The 22,100-nt window shown below is 31.5% G+C and overlaps 1 protein-coding gene and 1 long non-coding RNA gene across 10 annotated transcripts in view; one reads left to right on the top strand and one right to left on the bottom strand.

Moving 5' to 3' along the window:
* The window catches only part of LOC143253410 (TBCC domain-containing protein 1-like), a 31,809-nt gene extending 16,786 nt beyond the window's left edge, over positions 1–15,023 (bottom strand). The window contains exons 1-9 of one of the 9 annotated variants that reach the window (XM_076507265.1): positions 14,785–15,023; positions 12,278–12,447; positions 11,935–11,996; positions 11,358–11,420; positions 8,093–8,187; positions 5,440–5,554; positions 4,986–5,025; positions 3,896–3,962; positions 1,526–1,607 (exon numbers count right to left, since the gene is read on the bottom strand). In XM_076507265.1, the coding sequence (XP_076363380.1) occupies positions 1,526–1,607; positions 3,896–3,962; positions 4,986–5,025; positions 5,440–5,554; positions 8,093–8,187; positions 11,358–11,420; positions 11,935–11,996; positions 12,278–12,379 (626 nt within the window). In that variant the 5' untranslated portion in view covers positions 12,380–12,447; positions 14,785–15,023. Of the gene's footprint in view, positions 1–1,525; positions 1,608–3,895; positions 3,963–4,985; positions 5,029–5,439; positions 5,555–8,092; positions 8,188–11,357; positions 11,421–11,934; positions 11,997–12,277; positions 12,448–14,509; positions 14,705–14,784 lie in introns of those variants that run through there. The other 8 variants (XM_076507264.1, XM_076507262.1, XM_076507260.1 and 5 more) reach the window with 8 other exon arrangements.
* Positions 8,993–9,787, top strand: LOC143253414 (uncharacterized). The gene is made up of 2 exons (XR_013029566.1): positions 8,993–9,208; positions 9,643–9,787. It is a non-coding gene; the product is annotated as an uncharacterized LOC143253414 (long non-coding RNA).
* Positions 15,024–22,100: the final 7,077 nt, after the last annotated feature.

The following is a 22,100-nucleotide window of genomic DNA, read 5'->3' as shown; positions in this document are numbered from 1 at the left end:
CTTTTCCCAATGTCTTGTTAACTTAGGCTATGAACCAGTCAGTGTCACTATCAAAAAATTTCATTACCAGCATATGTTAAATGTTTGGCATGAAAGTGCAGTTTATAATTTAAATTCTGATATTATCCAAGTTTTCACTTTTTAATTTAAAAATAATATTCAAAATATGTCATCACTTTCGTTTTTCTGAGTCAGATGTTACCTACGAGCTTTGATTTAGCCAGCTGAGAAAATTTATGTTTAAAATAAATAGGCTATTGCAGTTTACCCAGTTACAAACAATCCTCATTATGTTTGACATGTCGTAAATTATTCATAAAGAAAAAGCAAAATATTTTCTGTCTTCCCAAATGGTAATTACAGTGTTTCACTGCACAAATCCAACTGCTGATGCAGGGTCAAGTCTCACACAGTAGTTTCAAGCATGGCCGTACTATTACGGTGTGATAAGCTCTAGTTAAGATGGCAGTAGAAAGTTGTACTGACAATAAAACAGGAACTTGAGCTAACCAAACAGAATCTGAGGGAATGTTTTGAAAGTGAAAGACTTGAAACAGGTTCCAAACATGAATGATTAGCATATGATAATTACATTTCAGTAAAGGGGAACAAAAAAAGACTACAGCCACAACAGCAATAGGAAAGTAGATGAGTCATAAGGTGAGCACATAAGCAACAATGTGGGATTGTGTCGATGGTATCTTAGGTTACAATGGGGATTTGATTACCCCCAATATTACTGCAGCCAGAAGGATCTGAACAATAATAAAAACAACAAAAAACCTGCTAAACAAGTAAAACTTTCAGAATATTTTATAAAGAAGTTTCTACTACAGTGTTAAAACACTAATTTTGAACTTTCTAATCTTTACCAGAGTGAATGCAGAGGAAAAAATAGTATTAATTTTACTTCATATTTTCAACTTTTCATCTCACTGTACATTGAGAAAATGTTAGAGAAAATGCAAGTTTTATCAAGAAAAACAAAACAACAACCGATATTCATTCTGGAGGTTCTTTGAATCATGCAAATGGATTATGAAAACAGGTAAGATGAATAGAAGAATTTTTATTCTTAGCAGAAAAATCACTTTTGAACCAGTATAAACTCAGTGAAAACTTTGGAGACTTACAGGTAAATCTTTAGTTTAATGAAAACTTTTATTCTTTTGATGCAAAGACTTATTTTCTTAAATCTTGCCAATTTACGTGAAGATACATATTAAGTAAATTCAAAGTTATAGTATATATAGTTTCAGAGATCCAAAGTTACTCAAATCAACCAACTTCATTCTTATAGGATTAATTAACTAAACAAAATAATATTTTAACCTTTAACTAAATTAAGCTTAGTAAAGTTTCTTTGGGGTATGGAATTAACAACAGTAAAATATAAATACTTGTTAAATAGAACTAAGATCTTACATGCAACTGCCCAGTTAACAATTGCAGATATTCTATGATTATTTACCTGATGAAGAAAAATGCTATTTTTAAGACAAACTCGCATAAGACCTATTCTTACTTATCAAAACCAGAAGAGCCTTCGATCACCAATCCTAGAGCATCAACAACTTCTCCTTCCACTCCAATGTCATCACAGTTGTCTATATAAATTCAAAACTTTTTGTAAAACAAAGGTTCTATGGTTAACTCTTTCTCTTTACTTAGATAATAATAATTTGAATAGTTTGTAATAGTCTGAAAATTGCAAATAAAGAATATTTGACATTTCAGTAAACATTAAAACAATTTCAATTTAATGGTATAAGGGAGAACTTTTCATGACAGAAAAGGAAACTACTTTGATATTCACAAATTACTCTAATTACACCATGTAACACAAATTTTGTTCCTGGATAGTATATGTTATTTCTTAATTGCTTATGTTGTAAAAGTACAGAAAATGGCCATTATTCCCTTCAAACTTGTACAATCTTGTATATATTTTAGTGACTATGAATTAACATAAAACATATTAACCTTTGTTTTCCTGTGTGATATATAATATTAATATCATTGTACAAAGAACTGAAAACTCTACAGCATACTATCAACTTTAACATCTGTATCAAATATACTAGCAAGATAAATATGCACACCTTTTCATATAAAAACAATCATCTGACCAAAAACAAAGTGTTTAGCAATTTTCTAAAAGACAGCAACAGAGCAATTAGATGAAATTGTTTACTTGGCTAAATTAATGTGCCTTACATGTTCTTATATACTTTTGTGTAATAAACACAACACTACTACTTGTAAAATGACAGAGCATATAGCAATGAATTTGTTAGTATTAAGAACATTTTTTCATAACTGCAATATCTTTACAGAATAATTTACATTACTGTATAGAATATAAATAACAATTATCCTAAAATATTTCTCAGCACTGTTTAAAACTTAGGTATACACTTTCATCAACTTTAAAATACAAAAATGCATCTTGTAAATTTTTTTATTGTGATTTAGCAAATTCTTTGATATAATTTATCACAGGTATTTCTATTTTAGTTCTCTAGAACTAAATGAAATTATAATTTTCAAAAGTTACATTAACTCTTTTGCAATGGGTCAGGGGTCAAAGGCCATGTCATCACATTAGTTGACTTGCATTCAAAAAATTTTTGAACTAATATTTTATAAATTTTTGGAATCAGATTGTAGATTATAATTCAAACTTTACTGTTATATTAATTACTTTCTTATTTTAATGTAAATATTAAAAGAACACACCTGAATATATATTTTAGTGAGTCATGTGATATGTTGAATGCAGCACTGTTTAAAATTAGATGTTTGTGATGTCAAAATACTAAGTCTGTAGTTTGTACCAATTAGGAACTCAAATTACTAATATTATCAAACTAGAATCTAAAACTAGAACTATTTTGCTAGGATATGGCTAAGGAACTCAATCAAACACAGTGGTCCTATTCAACTGTTTCCATTTTTTGAAATGGTCCCTTATATACTCTCACTACAGTATATGATGTGAATAACCAATTGACAGCTTAGAATGTTGCCATAATGGTTTTCTCAGTCATTTTAATATGTGTAAAGGCTAGCACATTTTTTTGAACAAAGATTTCATGAAAGTAGGTTGTATCTTCAGTCTGCTCAAAGTTTAATATTTTTTTAAAATCTAAATATATTAGTAACTAAGCTTAACAACTTAGTGGAATTCTATGGTATTAGTGTAATTTTTTTACGATTTTTTTTGATTATTCAACTATATATATATAAAACCTTAAAATAAAAACTTTAATATCCTCCACGTGCAAAATTTTAAAAGGTCTAGCAACCAATGTCTAGCAGCAAAAGGAGTTAAAAGGTCATAGTGAGAAGAGAATTGTTTGCTTTACTTCTAGACTTATTGTTCTAAGAAAAATAAGTTTAATAATTTATTTCTAATTAGTAATAATATGTATAAACATATATAATGTATAATAACTGAAATGCGACTGTGTATTACAAAATATTAGTCCACTAAAATACAGCCAAGACAGGGAAGACTAAAGGTCAGTTTTATACTATTGGGTACATAATATGAGTGCACATGCACCACAGCAATACAAGTTATGTAGTGTTATCTGGGCATGACTGAAAGGCCAGTATAATAAAAAAATAAATATATTGCATAATGTGACTTAAGGTACTTAAAGTATACATTTGTATTTGTACTTATTTTACTATTCTCCTAAAGTGTGTATGTAAGTAGAAAGCATATTTTGAAACATTAAGCACTTGTTTAATCAGTGAAAATAACTGACTTAACCTATTGTATACATTTATCAACAGAGAAGGGATTAAAAATAGTATATTGAACTATATTTCACTAGTTGGTGTCTTTCCCACAACTATAGCCACTTTTACTGATTTTATAACCAACCTTGTAATATTTCAATCATTTCCTCCAATCTGGACCAAACAAAGTTCAGCTGTTTTTGTTCTTCACTCTATAAACAGAATAAAGGATGAAAGAATTTTGGGCTTCCAAGTTAAGAAATCAGTCCTACCATTTACTATTTACATTTCTTGTTACATAAATTCTAAATATTAAGGAAATGAGAGATACAAAAACTAAGAAGAAAATATGTACATTATGTCAAGTTTTGAAACACTATCCAAGACAGAAGTAGTGCAATGAAACTAGTTTCTTCAATTAACAGACCAAAAAACAAAAGTCCCTGGAAAAAGTTAAGTGAAACACATTCTCGTAGACATTAAATATTTAACAATGAAATAAATACAAAAGAGTAAAATATTTTTGGAAGGCAAATTACAAACCAGCTCTATCCTTATTTTCAATTAAAACATAATATGGCTTTTTAAATATTTTAATAGTTGCAGTTATATTAGTTGTCTAGAAAATCACCCTCATTTAATATATTAAAATAATTTAATGTTTACATAAATAAAAAAAAATATGCATTTATAAACTTCAGCTTATATGCATTATATCCATTTTCACAAAAGAATTTCAATACATTAATTTTTAATATTTTTTGAAATCTAGTTTACAAAAATACTACTAAAACATGAATATTTCCATATGCTTACCAATAATGCTATCAAAGCTAGGACTGGAGCAAACAAAGTTAAACTTAGTACATGTTGTATCAGTTATTTAACCTAGATATACTACATTATTCCTAGAACGCATGATTTTAATCAGTAATCCAACATGACTTGTATAAACAAAATTCAGACTGCCAAAACAAAACTGTAATATACAAACTAAGTACAAACTGTTTTGTAATCAACATGCTTCAAGAGAATATTTATTTCTTAACCACCTCATTGTTCTTGATACAACTGCTTTAGGAAAACCTGCAGGAAAACAAAGGTTTATTTATATTTGATTAAAACCCCATAGATGTTAAGAGAATTTTGCAAGCTTCTAATCACCCATCTATATATATATATGTGGTGATCCTATGAAAGCAAATTTAACCACATTTAGGGTTAAGATAACTTACCATTATTGGTGATAAATCCCTCTTTGTTTCCACAGGCCACCTGCTTTTAAAGTTATGGAAAAATCACCACATTGAACATTTAACCAACTAATAATCCACATCAATGTGTCTATAACAGACTTGTTGCTATTGCATAGTATGTGTTTTAAAATAAAAACATCCAATTTCATAAAACAAACTTTTTTTTGTATATCAGTTTTTTGTTCAAAAACACTACAATTGACATATTACATTACCAATTTACTCTGTATTCTCTTGTTAAAGAAGTAACTTTAGCATGTTAACAAAATTTCCATTATTTCTTATACTTAAACTCTGATACATCACAAACTACACTGATAAAATTAACCATTAAATAAACACTTCAGTGATTCAAACATTAGTACCATTTACAAAGCATTTATTACTGGAGTGTTTTAGGCCTCTCACATACTCCAGTTTCTTTTAAGGATACTCTTCCCACAAACTGGAGGTAGATGAGGTGCAGAGGTTAACTTTGTGAATGTGTTGTACAAATAACAACAGAACAAATCGAAGTAAGTCAACAGACTGTGTTTTCCTAGTTAAATCTGAAGAGGAATAAGGAATCTGTTACAACGAGCAACAGTATTTTAATAAAATGTTGGTAAATATTGAGACATATAAATGACTTTGCTGTCAAAAACATAGGAGGAGGAATGTTAGATACAACAAAAATCTGAATTTTGATTCTTTCAAACTTCTTAGTATATATATTTTTAAATATAAGCACAGTAATTATCTCAGAAAATAAACTCCAAATTATAATTTTTTTGACATTTTTAGTCAATCTCTACCTTTTCACATTTTTATCTTCACAACAAATTATAAACCATGAAATCTTAGTAAGAAATTGTTCATTGCCTTAGCACTGCATACACTGTGTTCACATTTATTCAGTGTTTAATAGTAGGATAAAATTAAGCACTTTATCTACATGCAATAAACACCAGTTTTAATATTTATTGCTATACTCCTTGTCCTAACAATCTTGTTATACCATTTTTATAATTAATGCTACTTGTACTTTAAAGATTGAACATTAAATCAAATGTGCTAGCAGCATCGTTTACTGACTCGTCCTCCAATCACAATGAAAATGGTAAAAATTAGAGCATTTGATCATGCTTGTGAAAATTCACAGAAGAGGGCATTGTTCACATAGAGCCATGAGTGACAAACACTTTTCACAAGAGGTATTCACACATACTACAAACAATACAAAAATCATTATTTTGGACAATGGAAGAAAAATAAATGTAACATTTATTACACCTGCAAAAAAAAACAATAGAACAACACAGTTGTGATTCCTTGTACTTAAAATTTAACAAGTTTCCTGTAGGGACATAACATTAGATAAAGAAAAACAAACAGGTTTGTACAAGTCCAATCATCATTCATTCAGGAGTTAAGATGTTTGCACAAACAATCACATAGAAAAGTAGTAATAGTTTTCAAACAAGATTCAAAACTCAAGACCTTTCAAATAGTTCACTACTCAGAAGAAAAGCTGAAATATAAGAAAATGCTTGAGTTTTGGGGGTCATTTGATAATCATTCAGTCAGAAAGATATTTATCTATCTATATCTTAAGTTTTAAAAATAAAAGTAATGGTAATTTTTTCTACATTTAGAACTATAATATCAGCAAGTTTTATCTATTGTTATTAAAAACATTTGCTGAAATCTAAAAAGAACCAACAAGATCCAATACATTTTTTTAATCTTTAAAAGGTTTGGTTTTCATTGTGTTCATTGAGAATAACTGATGTTTTACACAAATATTTCAGTTTGATTAAATCTCTTAGGTATCATACAGACCATGCACTGATTTTGTAACAATATTCAACCAACTTCCTTATCGTTACAGAACATGCATTAATTTTGTAACAATATTCAACAGACTTCTTTATTGTTACAAAACATCTTGTATGAATGATGAATTCAGGCTGTGCTTTAAGTTTGTCCAAGAAATTTCTAAATGTGTTGGTTTGTCCTCAACTCATAACAGTGAAGAGAGGTGATGGGTATTCTACCAAGTCTTACAAGCTTCATTTTGTACACTGTTTATACCAATGATTGAATAAAATCTTCAGTTTCAGTTTTCAACTTTTTTAAATTTCAAATTATTTGGGGAAAGAATTGCTACATCTGTAAATCCCCTAATTAGTTACAAACACAGTATTACATCCAGCATATTCTTCCTTATGTTAGAAATTTTTGGACAGCCAAAACTCCATTTCTTTTAATTAATGCATATTTCAAGTGGGTGGACAGATGATGCATTACTAATAGGCCTATGTTGGTGTGGCAGAAGTCTTCACTGCAATTTTTTTGTAGGCAAATGTTTATTGAATAATTAAAGAGAGTGAAAATTCTTGTCCTTTCCTTAAGTCATTCACTTGTCATAATCCAGTCTTCCAAGTAACAACACACACAAGTTAGTATAAACAAACTTTAGAAAACATTAATCTAATCTTTGAAGGTAGTTCAAAATTTAAATATTCTTTTCACTTACATATAATAAAATTTTGGCTTCAGAAAATTATAAATAAAAGCACTTCATCAGCTATTACTACACAAAAATAAATTAAAGTGTACTACACACATTTTTTTTTGGAATCAAACTTATTCTCATATTTAGCTATTTTTATATTAAATTAAAAAGTTCTGTATTTTTATTAGGTTTAAAGATTAAGTAGCAAAGAAAAAAATTAAACAGAAATAAATTTCATGGGGATATAACAATTAAAATGAATCTCATAGTTAGAGAATAAACACACATAACATCACAAAACACATTATACTTCAGAACTTGTCACCCTAATTTACAGCAGAATTACATTTTTTTATTCTTGCTTTCTTTTTGCAATTGATTTAATTTAATGTTTATTTACTTTTTACATTTAATATAGTAGTAATAGTAATATATATTTTGTCATTTTGTATATGTATTTGGTGTAAACCAACAGTGACAGCCCATTTTGACAATTTTGTGCATTAGAGATAGAGATTTCTGCTTTAGTATTACAAATTTTTTTCTTGTTTTAAAACATCTTAATGTACAATATCATACCAAGAACTACCTGCTAATTCTCCACTATATCCCAACTTCATCTTGTCCAGCTCTATACGCTCTGGAGCTTTCTTCAAATGTACCAAGTTATACTGTTCAAAGTAGCTGGAAAAGTATGACCAAATTACACAAAGAAGCTTAATACCATTACGAACTAGTAACAGGAAAAGTTATATTTCTTCAAAACTAAATTTCATAAAATAAGTAGTTCAGAATCTTTACAAAACATGCTCTTACTTCTCAAATAAAGCTACTAATAATACCTCAAGTTTTAACTTTTTACATTGTACTTAAAAATTTAGAAAAGTAAGACAAATTATGGTTTCTCACTCAAGAGAATTAGCCCTATCATCCTGTTAATAGCAGTAATAACTATAAAAATCTAAAGGGTATTCAAAATGCAGAAATTATATTTGTTTCTAAATGTGTTCAAGGGATTCTACTACCCACATATAATACACTTAAGAATAAACTTAATTACAGTATTCTAACAAGGCAATTTATTTATTCACTTGTTAAGTGTAACCAAATTACATTTATAAAAAAACTGTCATTTTTCTACCCTGGAGATAAAATATCAGAAATTCATCACATGTATTGACAGTTAAAACAAGTCCGCTTGCCACGTACAGATACTGATATTAAAGGAAAAAAGGTAAAAATAAATAAAATACAAAGCTAGTGTAATTTTGTGTGAATCTATCAACATCATTTACTGACACATTCTCTAATCACAAAAAAAAAATAGTAAACACTGGAACATTTAATCATGCTTGTGAATAGTCACATAATGGGGCATCATTCATACAATGCCATGTTTTTGTTTTCTTATAGAGGTTTTGCGTGTGATGTCACTCTTGACCTAGTTACTGCTGACCGCCATGATGGGAGGCACGATCAGCGTGTTTATATTCCAACACAAGGGTGATTCATAGTCAAAAGTGCGCGATGGTACACTCGTGTTGTGCATTTAACTGTTCAAATCGACATGGACAGGTGGAAAATGTGTCATACTACAGATTTCCTAAAGATCCCGACCGAAGAAGACGATGGATTGCAGCTGTCAATAGGAAAAACTGGACACCAACAGAGCACACCAGACTTTGTAGTAAACATTTTGTGTCAGGTATGTATAATTCATCTATAGCCAGGCTGAATAAATTGAAACTTACATGCATGATATATGTATAGCAGAACACACTGCAGCACCAGTCAAAGAAATTTTTTTGCACACTTTTACTTTTAAATAACTGAATAGTAAATTTATTGAAGGAACAATATCATTCATGATGAATAGGTTATATAGCCATTTGTACATTAAGGCAAAATGTTAATATCTCTTAAAGGACCAATTTAAGTGATTCATCAGAAAACCACAACTGGCACAAGATTAAAAAGTGTGCAAATAATTACTTTGTTGGCTGTACATTCAGTTGTTAAACAATGTTCAGGATATTCAGTTATATATATATATACAGTGTATCTGTTATATATATATAAATATTATCTGATGATGCCTGTAGATCTATATCTTAACTAAATTATTGTACTCTGTTTCAGGGACGAAGAGTGATGATCCCCTATCACCTGACTATGTACCTTCCGTATTTCATTTTACACGTTCTCCCCTGAAGAGAAGGAAAGCTGCTGAATTGTGTAAATATGAAAACAGGAAAGAAGTGACCAAAAGGAGAAAAGATCAACAAAAGAGACATGAAGCTGCTGCTGGGCTGCTTGACCCTTGCTTTCATAGAATCTGCTGGCACTAATAGCAGCTGTACTGATTCTGCTGATGAACTTGAAACAGCCTAGACAATTAGGTGTCTTAATATCATTATACAAACATGTATAGAAGTGCTCCTAGGCTAGAGCTTTGAAAACAGTCAGTACACATGTAGTACAATAATATTGAACCATCTATTAAAATGGGGGCCCTACTTTACTTCAGTATCTAGTCTTTGTCTAAAATGTAGTTAAATCTATCATACAGAGTACATGATACATGTATGTAATATAACATGATGTACAAACCTTTGCTGTAATGATAACTTTATCCGACGTTGCCCTGGTTATCTCGACATTCTGTACAAATCCTGCCACAAAGTACTTCTACGCATCAAGGCTTTTGTAACCTTTTAGACTTTCATTTGTGTAGGTGGAAGTCCTATTTATCAAATATATATAAATGTCACCATATGTAATATTTAACAGATCTACTCCGGCAACACTCTGACTCTGAGCAACGTTGTCTTGGCTGGATATTACTGGCATAAATACATGTGGCGGGAGCATATATGGGTCTCCTACACCCAGTTCCTTCACTTTTTCCTCATACCTGGCCTTTTCAGCACCTGTCAGGTGTGCTACAAGTGATGAAAAGCCAGCAGCAGCCATTTACATGTGAATAGTACTGAATACAGCAGTTAACTCATTCAGTCATGCGGGACACTTGCCACCCAATATGGTGGTATGTTTACAAACCTCGTTGTGGTCACGTGCCACTAATAGGTTCACGCAAAACCTCTATAGTGAAGCAACATCAGGCTATCTGCTCAGTCTACCGGGGGGAATTGAACCCCTGATTTTAGCATTGTAAGTCCATAGACTTACCGCTGTACGAGCAGGGGACACATGATGCCATAACAAACATATTTCACACAAGGTGAGAGAGATTTCATAAATATATGATATTTTTATGTTAAAAATAAGATCAAAATTTGTTCACAAACGAAATGTTTTAAGAACACTATATTTAATTTGTTATGCCAATCTGTAATTGGTTAAACAAATGAAGTGACGACACCATTATCTCCATGCAAATGTTACTGGCTACATTACAGAACCTTTCTAATGTTTCTTAAACACATCTGAAAACACTTTGTTGGATCCAGTAAGATGCACATTTTCAGTGCTATTCTTGTAGTTTCAAAAATTTCATCACATTACACTTAAAACAATAAAAGAAACAGTTTATAATCAATTCATTTTACTCAAATGTTTCTGTATATAAAATTATATATAATATATATTTATTGAAGCCCTACAATTATGCACATTTGTTTATGTAAAATTACATTCCTTATTTCTTAAAAATAAAGTGATTTTTTTAAAGAATTAAAATAAACAAAAAGTGAACAGTTGCAGAATTTATAATAAAAATAATCAACCAAAGACATAGTATTACAACAATCAAAACTGAATTATATTATAGACACACACGGTTAATATTTTGACAAATGACTGATTTTTTTCACTAAATAGAAGTGTATACTTACAGCCATGCTAAATCTTCTGTGAGCTGAAGCTTATTACATGCTATATGTCTCCACACTGAATAACTACAGATGCAAACAATGTTGAATCAAATTATACACACACACACACCTGTGTAAATGCATTACATACACACTTCATAACATGAAGCAATTCACATTCACCAGAAATAAATTATGTATATAGATTTATATCACTAAATTCTTATTTTAAGGTTTAATATATTTTCCTACATAAGAATTACACATTTTACTTGACATCACAATTGTCATTATAAGAGATGTGCAACACTTAAATGTATGCTTTTATATAATGCTCATCATTTACATTACCATAAAAACCATTAGATCTTTCAAATCTTACTAAAATATAGGCAGGTATGATGGAGAGTTGCCCTGTATTTATTTTTGTGAATATATGAAGAGTTTTAAAATATTTTTTTTTTAAATAAAAAATTTGTTCAGCTGTTTATTTCTTCTTAAGTTAAATATTCACAGCCAGCATTATTTGGTCCTAAGTGTTTTTTTTTAGTTTCAATGTAAGTACTTCACAACATGAAAAAACAAAAAATAAATTCACCTCAGTTCTGGAAAACCTGATTCTCCCTGACCTTTTGCATAAGGAACTATTCTCTTAAGATACTGAAAAACATACATGCATATAAAAATAAATTATTTAAAAAAGGCATATAGAAAATCATGTTTCTACTGAAAGTAAACAAAAACAACTAATTTGATGCATTTTTCAAAGTCATTGCATGACCTAGTTAAACACCACATCAGTGAATGAGTCAGTTCACTTGTAATGTATTTAGTCTTACATTTACCTACCATAATGCTTACACATCTGCACAAATGTATATAGAAATATTGTAACACCTTTAAAAGACAACATGGCCATTAAAGTGAGAATGTTTCCCTACCTTAGGTATCAGTTTTGAATGGGGAGAAAGAGGAAGAGTTCCCAGTTCAAAGGGTTCAGATCTCACCCACAATCTAATAGATTCTGTTTTTTGTGGTTCCATCCCTTCAATTAAGGAAGATCATCACCAACATTTATGAAAAGTTGCAAACACAGTTGTATGTGGCAAAGCTTAAAAAGTAACAAAACAAATAACTCAGTTAACCTTCAGTAATCCATAAAGAAACAGCTTCCCTCACTTATATCTTAACAATTAAAGCTGCTATAACATTTTAGAGCATACAACTGCTTTAGACTTGTCACAATATAGGCTTTAAGATCACATTATAAACACCCAACACTTAGTGGAGTATCTTGAAAACATTGCATAACAAGTTATTTTTTAGTACCTCAATGTGCTGAAGACAACAAGAAATGTTGAATTTCATCACCAACTTTTCTACATTTTTCTAATTATGTCCATATTAATACATTAATGCTACCTTTATCAACACTATTGTTTTTAATGTTTGATATACCTATTTGTCATTTTTTATTATAATTATTTTACATCATTAACTTAGTTTTTAGAACTAATTTAAATCTTTTAAGATAGCTAAAACTTGAGATATCACTATGTTTATGGCTGAAAATATTGTTAATACAAAGTACTTAAATGATGAAGCAATGTACTCTAGACTTTGGAAGTAAGGCAATAAGAAATTATACACATCACCAGGTTGACTTTTGTTTTGATTAGATAGATGGCTTGCTTAAATCAGAGGTAAATTAATATTAATTTACATAAATAGGATAAAGTAAAGATCCAAGCACAGACTCCTGAGACACCCCACCAGTAAGAAATATCCCAATTGAATAAACTCTATTAATAACAACTTATTTTTTCATACCCTTCAATCCAATAACAATTCCTTCCTCCATTCTCAACAATGTGGTTTGTTTTTTTATTTAATCTTCCATTTGTCACAAGTTTGTAAAACTATAAGTGAACCAAGCTCACCCTCTTTCTATCATCCAGATAATATGTAGTCTTAAAAAAAGGTTAACTGATAAAGAAACAAGTATTTCTCTTCAGTAAATACATTCTGGATTTCTTTTTACATTTCCAGAGCAATTCTTATTTTTCCCTTTAAAATTAGAAGTAATGACAGTAACAATTCAATCTCTGGGTGTCTACATGCTTTCTACTGACCTATAGAATTGAAAGAAAGGCTTGTACATCTCATACTGAACCCTCTTTAAAACCCTGAAGAAAACACTAAGGTTCTATATTTTCTCTGTAACATTTAACTCTAATTTTATTTTTCTCTGTCATAAATAAACCAATTAGGTTTAATTACTCCTACTGTTCTTTTTAAAAGTATGTTGATTTTAAATTAAAAGAAATTTATTATTTCTTCAAATTTCCATAAAACCTTTTAATACATTATTCTAATTCCCTGAGCATATATTTTTGCCTTATGGCCTCAAAATGAACTTTTTGATAATCAGAAGTAAAAAATCCAATTTTTCTTGATCTCAAGATGTAGTGAAACATTGAACCTAAGTATACAACAATTATTCTTTCCAAAGTGTTCCATTAATTTGGCTTTAATAACCAAATCCTGATCAATGATTAGCAATAAATCTCAAATGTCATTCTTCCCAATTGTGTGTGCACATATAAATAAACTTCACATATAAATAAATTTTCCCCAATTATTTTAACATTAGTAACAGCCTGCATTATACAATTTCCATTGACCAGTAGTATCTTTCTGATCAATTAAAACTTTTGCCCTTGAAAACTTAGATTGTCTTTCATATGGATTCAACATCTTAACTATCTTTTCAGTTTGAATATGTTGCAACTTCTCTCTTGTATAAAACAGCCACACCTTTCCCTTATAAAAGGTATATAATAATTAACAAAATAATAACTGAAATTTAAGAATAATTTCTATTTATATTATCAACGTTCAACTTGAGGTATTACCTCAAACGTAATAGAACTAATCTGATGAACCTTCGTATAAGATGAAAGGCTAGATCTGCACTAGATATGGCAGATATAATTAACATATTGTAGATTTTTCTTTGCTTTCAGATTTAAGTTATTAGAATTTACTTGTTTACCTAGACTAATCCTTTTTCATAACTTATTAACAAATGGTACATAAGAGTATCGTATTATGACCAATTGCTCACTGACTCGTTCAAATTACCCTGTCATACACATGACATAAACACTCACTTGGTTAACGTAACTGTTCATAGTCATTTTAAACCAAAGTTCAAAAATCGTCTGTATAAACATATGCCTCACTTCCACTTTTCAGCCAGTTTCTTCTTTACTATTTTTAATTTCATCAAACGTGAAATTAATAAACAAACTGTAACCGTCTTTCTTATAATCACCACCCCTTCCCCCAAAAATTGACTAACATCAAAATGATGTATTTCGTTATAATAAAACTGAACACAGGTTATAAACATTTCACAGCGCACAAAAGATATCATTATACTTACTACTTTACCGGCTAAAGTTCTTTCTTATGCATATAACAACCAATAACATGACACATAAAATTTGCCGATACTCAATTTTATCAACTTTCTACGACAGTGTATGCTTCGTCCTCTAGTAGCATCCTTAAATTAAGTGCATAATAATATATATTAAATTAATTATATGCGATACGTGCCAGTAGTAATGTCGCTCTAATATATGAGTTCAAACTCACTAATATGAGTTGTCCAACTTATTCGAAGAAGCAAACATATTTTCTCTTGTCTGTGAAAATACACAGATAATATGAAACTTTTAAAATTATGGAAAGTGAAACAAATAATTTATGACTGAAACTTATTGAGTATGGTAATTCATTATGCTTAGAAAATTAAATAAATTTATTTCTAATTACATTGTTTATAGTTATGCCTCGTAGGATAAATTTTCGTAATAATCGTGGCCGAGTATAAAAATTAAGACACTAGATTTGGCACGCTTGTCGTATGAAGTATGGAGAGCATTATTAGTAGGGATGTCATGCGCTTTGACAAAAAGAGGTTCTATATTGCTCATTTGAAGTCTTCGTTATTTTTTCTTTTTTAAACGTTTAAATCAACCTTTCCTGTAATTCATTACAGAAACTCACCTGTAATAGGGTGACTAAATTAAAAAACAACAGCATTCTTCTCTACGAAAATGCTATTTTAAAGTGTTTCACTTCTTCGAATCTGTTGTTTCAATTTGACTGGAGAAAAACGTCCTGTATTCTTGCTTAAAAACAAGAAATATTTACAATTTTACCTTATCCCTCTCGAAGAACTTTGCCTCTCTTGGAAAAAATTTTGCGGATGTCCATGGAAATTCACCGCTAACTAAAACTTCTAACTAACAGCTAATACAAGTGGCATTACGTATTAACGGTGAGATTTTAGTGGTTGGATCCAAATTCTTGTCTTGGTTGTTGTTTTGAATTAAGCACAAAGCTACACAATAGGCTATCTGTGCTCTGTCCACTACGGGTATCAAAACCCGGATTTTAGTGTTGAAAGTCCGCAGACATACCGCTGAGCCACTGGGGGGCTCTTGTCTTCGTTCGTGGAATGACTGATTTATTATTATATATTTATTTTAATATCGATGTGTTTGTTTAAGTTAAATTTATATTTAGAAATGCACATAACTTATACTGTTACATCTGTAGTGCGAAATTCTTGTCTGTTCACTACAATTGTAGAAGATTATCGATAGTAACAATCAACAATACGTATATATTTATATATAAACACTTGTGTATCGTCTCTATTGTTGTGCATGCTGAAATTTCTGGAAACTCTCCTCACGCCTATAAATATAATCAAAGCGAAGCGTCAAAAGAATGTATATGTTATTGGTTTGTTGTACTTGGTATGCTATAAACCACGGAAGCTATAACTTTGACTAACGTTTATTAATCGGGAAATTCAGATGTTGACCAGGGACATTTATAGATTTCAAACATTAAAACCCATTTAACTTCAGCGGATTCACATCGGAAATTAGTATTTTTACGAAAACATTACATAATTTCAGCGATAAGAAAACTCACGTGTGATCACTGAAGAACACAGAACCCTGTTAAGCGAATTGTATCAATATCAACTCGCTCATCGTGAACCCTCGATAAGACATGAAGGAAGTTCCAAACCAGAAAGAAGACTTGATATTGTTTGTAAGTTTGTAAAAAATCTGTACGTAGATCATTATTTGTAATAACCATTGTATATTAAACTATAGTTGTATTAAAAGAGAAACACAGTGTGAATCAGTCTTGAATCAGTGTGAATTTATGAAAATATCATAAATTGGATGCAAAAAAAACGTAAACATAAATTTTCAGTACCCTGATTGCTCCGAAAAAGTAACAACATACATTTGCTTTTAAGAATTAAAAACCGTAAACATAAAGTTTTCATTGCAACTAGTGTTTTTACTTTTCTAATGCATATAACATAAGACCAAATGAAAATCAAATAAGCAATAAGTTTTCACGTTTCTTCTGATGAGTAAAAGCATTGATCACCTCTTCCATTTTGTTCTCCATCACAAAATGTGTTGTTTTTAGTTCAAAATTCAAAATAGCAACATGAGATAGTCTTTCATGTCCAATGGTAGAACATAATTAAGTTTGACTCGACGTAAAGCAGAGAATGATTTTTCATCAGAATAGAATGTGGCTGGAACAGTGCTGAATATTTGCACCAACTGAGATTTTGTTGGAAGGAGTTGAGAGATGCCATTCTCATAAGGCCCGGCATGGCCAAGCGTGTTAAGGCGTGCGACTCGTAATCTGAGGGTCGCGGGTTCGCATCCCCGTCGCGTCAAACATGCTCGCCCTTTCAGCCGTGGGGGCGTTATAATGTGACGGTAAATCCCACTATTCGTTGGTAAAAGAGTAGCCCAAGAGTTGGCGGTGAGTGGTGATGACTAGCTACCTTCTCTCTAGTATTACACTACTAAATTAGGGACGGCTAGCACAGATAGCCCTCGAGTAGCTTTGTGCGAAATTAAAAAAAACAACAACAAACATTCTCATAAATTCATTTTGACAAATTATATCCTGAAGACAAATGGAGATTTTGTTTTTCTTGATTGAGAAGACCAACCACAATCTTTCTTCCTGAAGATAATTGATTCTGATTCAGTCCATAAAAGTCACAAAGTAATGAGACATCATCTGTACCTTCTTTTTTCTAGTTGCATTATGATTATGACAGAAAAGAGCCTGCAAAGAATATTTGGATCATTTTCATCAAAACAAAACTAAATTTGCTCTTTGAAACCTAGAACAGTGGGAGAGAAGATGGCGTCTCTTGCATAAAAGGTTGGACTATCAAAATCTGCAGTAGCAGATGCAAATCCAGCTTCTAAGGCACGTTCTGTCGGTATTCGGTGGCGAGGACGAGAAATGGTCAATTCTTTGAAACTGATATTTTGTTTAATTACTTCTTTTTTGTCTTTCGTCATATTTGTGGCTTCGTCCTGTAGCTTCGAAAATTTTTCGTTTGTCTCTAGTGATTTAAAGTTGTTGATTGTCGCAGCAGCATATTTTCTCTCCAAACAGACTTCTAATTTTTTTGATTAAAGGTAAGTTGACAAAAATGAAGTTTCATTTAAAGTTTTTCCAAGACGAGGAGAATGAAGATTAATTCTAAGCCACAGATTGAAACTAAAAGGCCTTTACCCGTGACCGAAGTACTGGGATCGTTTGAAACAACTTAAGATTTGTTTGTTTGTTTGTTTTGGAATTTCGCACAAAGCTACTCGAGGGCTATCTGTGCTAGCCGTCCCTAATTTAGCAGTGTAAGACTAGAGGGAAGGCAGCTAGTCATCACCACCCACCGCCAACTCTTGGGCTACTCTTTTGCCAACGAAAAGTGGGATTGACCGTCACATTATAACGCCCCCACGGCTGGGAGGGCGAGCATGTTTTGGCGCGACTCGGGCGCGAACCCGCGACCCTCAGATTACGAAGTGCACGCCTTAACGCGCTAGGCCATGCCAGGCCCTAACAACTTAAGAAGGGTGAGAATTGTAACTTCAATGCGTTTTTTTACGCCGCTACAGCGGCATGTCTTAAGGCCCAACGGGTCTCACTCTGAGACTGAAGTACAATTACTTTTTATCCGCGAGTTTTTGAATTTCTTGAAAAATTTAGTAACGCTTGGAACTTCCCTCGAGAAAAGTTTAAATTAATTGTATTGTCTCTAGAGTGTTTCTTAGATACTGAGTTTTCTTTAGAGTTTTTTGGAATGGCAAGATTAAGCAAGTGACCAAAACAATGGACATAAACTGATTCTGGGGTTGCAGTTTTGATTAGACTTTGAAGCCCAGCATGTTCACCTTTCATATTACTGGCGCCGTCGTATCTTTGATCAACTATCAAAGAAAGATTGAGACCCTGTTGCACTAAAGTTTCTGTAATCAATTCAAAAACAACTTGGGCTTTTGTTGATTTCGCTAAGAAGAAGCCTAAAAGCTTTTCTTTAATGACACCTCCTGAAAAATAGCGAAGGCAGAGAGGAAGTTACACGTCGCGACTGACGTCCATGGTTTTATTTGTGATGACGGAATAAAAACTACTGGAGTTCACTTCATCAGTTATTAATTTTCTCACGTTCATCACAACCAGATTCAAATTTTCATTTTGAATATTTCAACTTAGCCATTGTTTATGTTGGCCAACAAGCTCTGTGAATTTTTCTTAAACCATTGCAGGTCTTTACTCCGCAGGTGCAAAAGTTCAAGAAATTTCCCTCAATTTACATAAGAAGAATCACATACATTAAGACTACCTCCATGGTCATCCTTAATGGCAATGTTTCTTTGAAAGAAAAACGAGTGTTTATATCACTTTTGAAATATAAAGCCTGTTCAGTTGTACTTTATTTTCCTTTGTTTTTGTATTTTGACTTGAACTAATACAGAGCTCTAATGAATTTATGTTGCTTTTGAACAGATCCATGCTATCATTGAATTTTGATAGCTCAGATTTTAAGCGTGTTTTTGCAATCTTTCTGGTTTTAACCATTTAACAAATGTAAATGTCTTACAATATTTTGAAGCAAACTTCTCACAAGAGTAACAAGTTACAAAATCAGGATCTTGATGATAAGATATCCAAGGGAATTCTTTTTATACCACTTAGCTTAAAATGATCGACTGTAGGTCATCCGAGATGGAAATTCGGAAAGTTGTGGTTGTTGTGGACCAGCAAATTCGAAACCACAAACTTTTTCTGCCGACTTCTCTTTCCGAATAGTTTCATCGTTACTGGAGAATCAGAATTACTGTGAGAGATTTCATCTCTAACGAAAGAGTTTCTTCTTGAGAAGCGAGTGCCTCTTTTGAAACAGTGCTTTCGACTTTTATGAAAACTGGGTCAGTCAAACTGTTTTCTTGATAGATTAGTTTTGATTTCTATCGCGAGTGATGATGTAGATGGAGTGGAACAAAAATCTTTGATATCTTCTTTTGCGCTTCTGATACGATTTCTGAGAATTTTGGACTTCTAATGGTCTTCAACATATCACTATTGCAGCTTTGAATATGTTTGTTTCTATTATAACTGTCCATGACTCTTTTTGCATTCTAAGCATTTGACTTTGTGACGATCACTTGTATATCTTTTTCCCAGCATCTTTGTACTTATTATGAAACAGACCTAGAACAGACAAAGTAAACACTGATTAGTCCAGAAATAGGGGAAAAAACAAAAAAAAATGAAAATGACTAGTGTTATCTTAAAAAAAATCTATATATTCATTATTTAAATGACCCCCTGGTCAGGCTAAAATACGCAAAAATGGCAACAAATTAATGTTTTAAATTTTATTAAATTATTTACAAAATATAAATACATTTTAGATCAAAATAAACATTTAATAATACAATTAAAAATACTTTTATTATCTAATTAAAATACAAAAATTAAAGAAAAATATTTTCTTCCTAAAAAACTTTATCACAAGATAAATATTAATTATAAAAACAGAAAATTGTATTCTGTTTATATATTTGTTATATATTTATCTTATAAATATTAATTAGAAAAACAGGAAAAAATTCTATACATTCATTATTCAATCATAACAAGGCCCGGCATGGCCAGGTGGTTGAGGCACTCGACTCGTAATCTGGGGGTTGCAAATTAGAATCGCCGTCGCACCAAACATGCTCGCCCTTTCAGCCATGGGGACGTTATAATGTGACGGTTAATCCTACTATTCGTTGGTAAAAGAGTAGCCCCAGAGTTGGCGGTCCCTAATTTAGAAGTGTAAGGCTAGAGGAAAGGCAGCTAATCATCACGGCTAGTGCAGATAGCCCTGTGTAGCTTTGCGCAAAATTCAAAACAAATCAAAACCAAAACAACCATAACGAGACGTAAAAGAAAAAAGAAATACAGAATTACATTGGTCATTGCATTATTTCGCTTGATTCATTGTTCAATTGTTTATTGACATGGAAGCGCTCGCGCTCCGATGGTGAGGAAATGATTGAAGAAAAAAACAAACCTTAATCTTGATATTCTTACGGTGATTCTCTCTCTCCCACCCTTTTCTTTTTTCTCTTCCTTTATTTTTATTCAGTTTCTCTTCAAGAGCGTATGGGTTTCTCCAAACACCCCCCATGCACTGCTGGCATGTGCATAACAGTCCCACGCTGGTACTGCGGTTAGTCTACGGATTTACAAGGCTAAAATAAGGGGTTCGATTCCCCTTGGTGGATGCAGCAGATAGCCCGATGTGGCTTTGTTATATACAAAAAGCAAACAAACAAACATGTGCATGTCGACATTTATTTAACTTCTAAAGTTGCCCCCCGCTAGTACAGCAGGAAGTCTTCGGATTTACAACGCTACAATCAGGGGTTCGATTTCCCTCATTAAGCTCAGCATATAGCTCGATGTGGTTTTGCTATAAGGAAACACGCACACACATACACTTCTAAGTTTAAAATCCGGAAATTCTTGCGCTTATGGGTCTGAGTTCCGAATGTTTTAGGTACGTAGTGATACCTCTGAAAGTTACTAATTAGTATGTAATTATATATAGATAAATTCCGATTAATAATTAGACTTATCTGACTTCATAGACTATTACCCATAAAAATAATCTAGCATTCTAAACCACAAAAGTTTCCAGCAGCCACAATTTGAAAACACAATCCCACTCGCATATACAATTTACGGTCAACGACTGAGCCAAGCCTATACGTGACTGATCTGATTTACAACCTAATCAATTCAGATGAATCGAATAAATATTGAGTGTGGGTAATATATTAAGTTGTTAAAAATTATACCGTTGTCATTGCGATGTAAGATTGATGTACTTGAAAATGAGCTGTTTGAACGCTGCACGAAAATTGACACGTCTAAACGTAGCTGCAGAGTTATGTATCTTATGTTGAAATTGGAAGTTTTTGAAATTTGTGGAGTGGTGAGAAATCAAGTCTTGGCTTAAAATGTTTCACTTCTGTGTAAATAATCTGTACAAATAATTCTGTGTAAATAATCTGTACAAATAACCACAAGTGAGAAGAGTTATCAATATTTTAATAATGAAGAATTTTGGCAACCAAAATATAAAAAACAGTAGATGGACTGGAACGTGAGTTTAGCATGGTAAAAGGTGTATAATTTAATCTTTTCTTGTTTTTAGAAATAACTGACCTTATAACTATAAATGTAAAAACGGCTCGTTTGGGTTGAGAAAATATTTTACGTAGAGGAGCGAACAACGTTTCGATCTTCTTCGGTCAACGTCAGGTTCACAGAGAAAGATATAAAAACATC

Source organism: Tachypleus tridentatus, chromosome 6 (assembly GCF_004210375.1).
Source record: "Tachypleus tridentatus isolate NWPU-2018 chromosome 6, ASM421037v1, whole genome shotgun sequence".
Classification (NCBI taxonomy): domain Eukaryota; kingdom Metazoa; phylum Arthropoda; class Merostomata; order Xiphosura; family Limulidae; genus Tachypleus; species Tachypleus tridentatus.
This window is presented reverse-complemented; position numbering and strand designations above follow the sequence as displayed.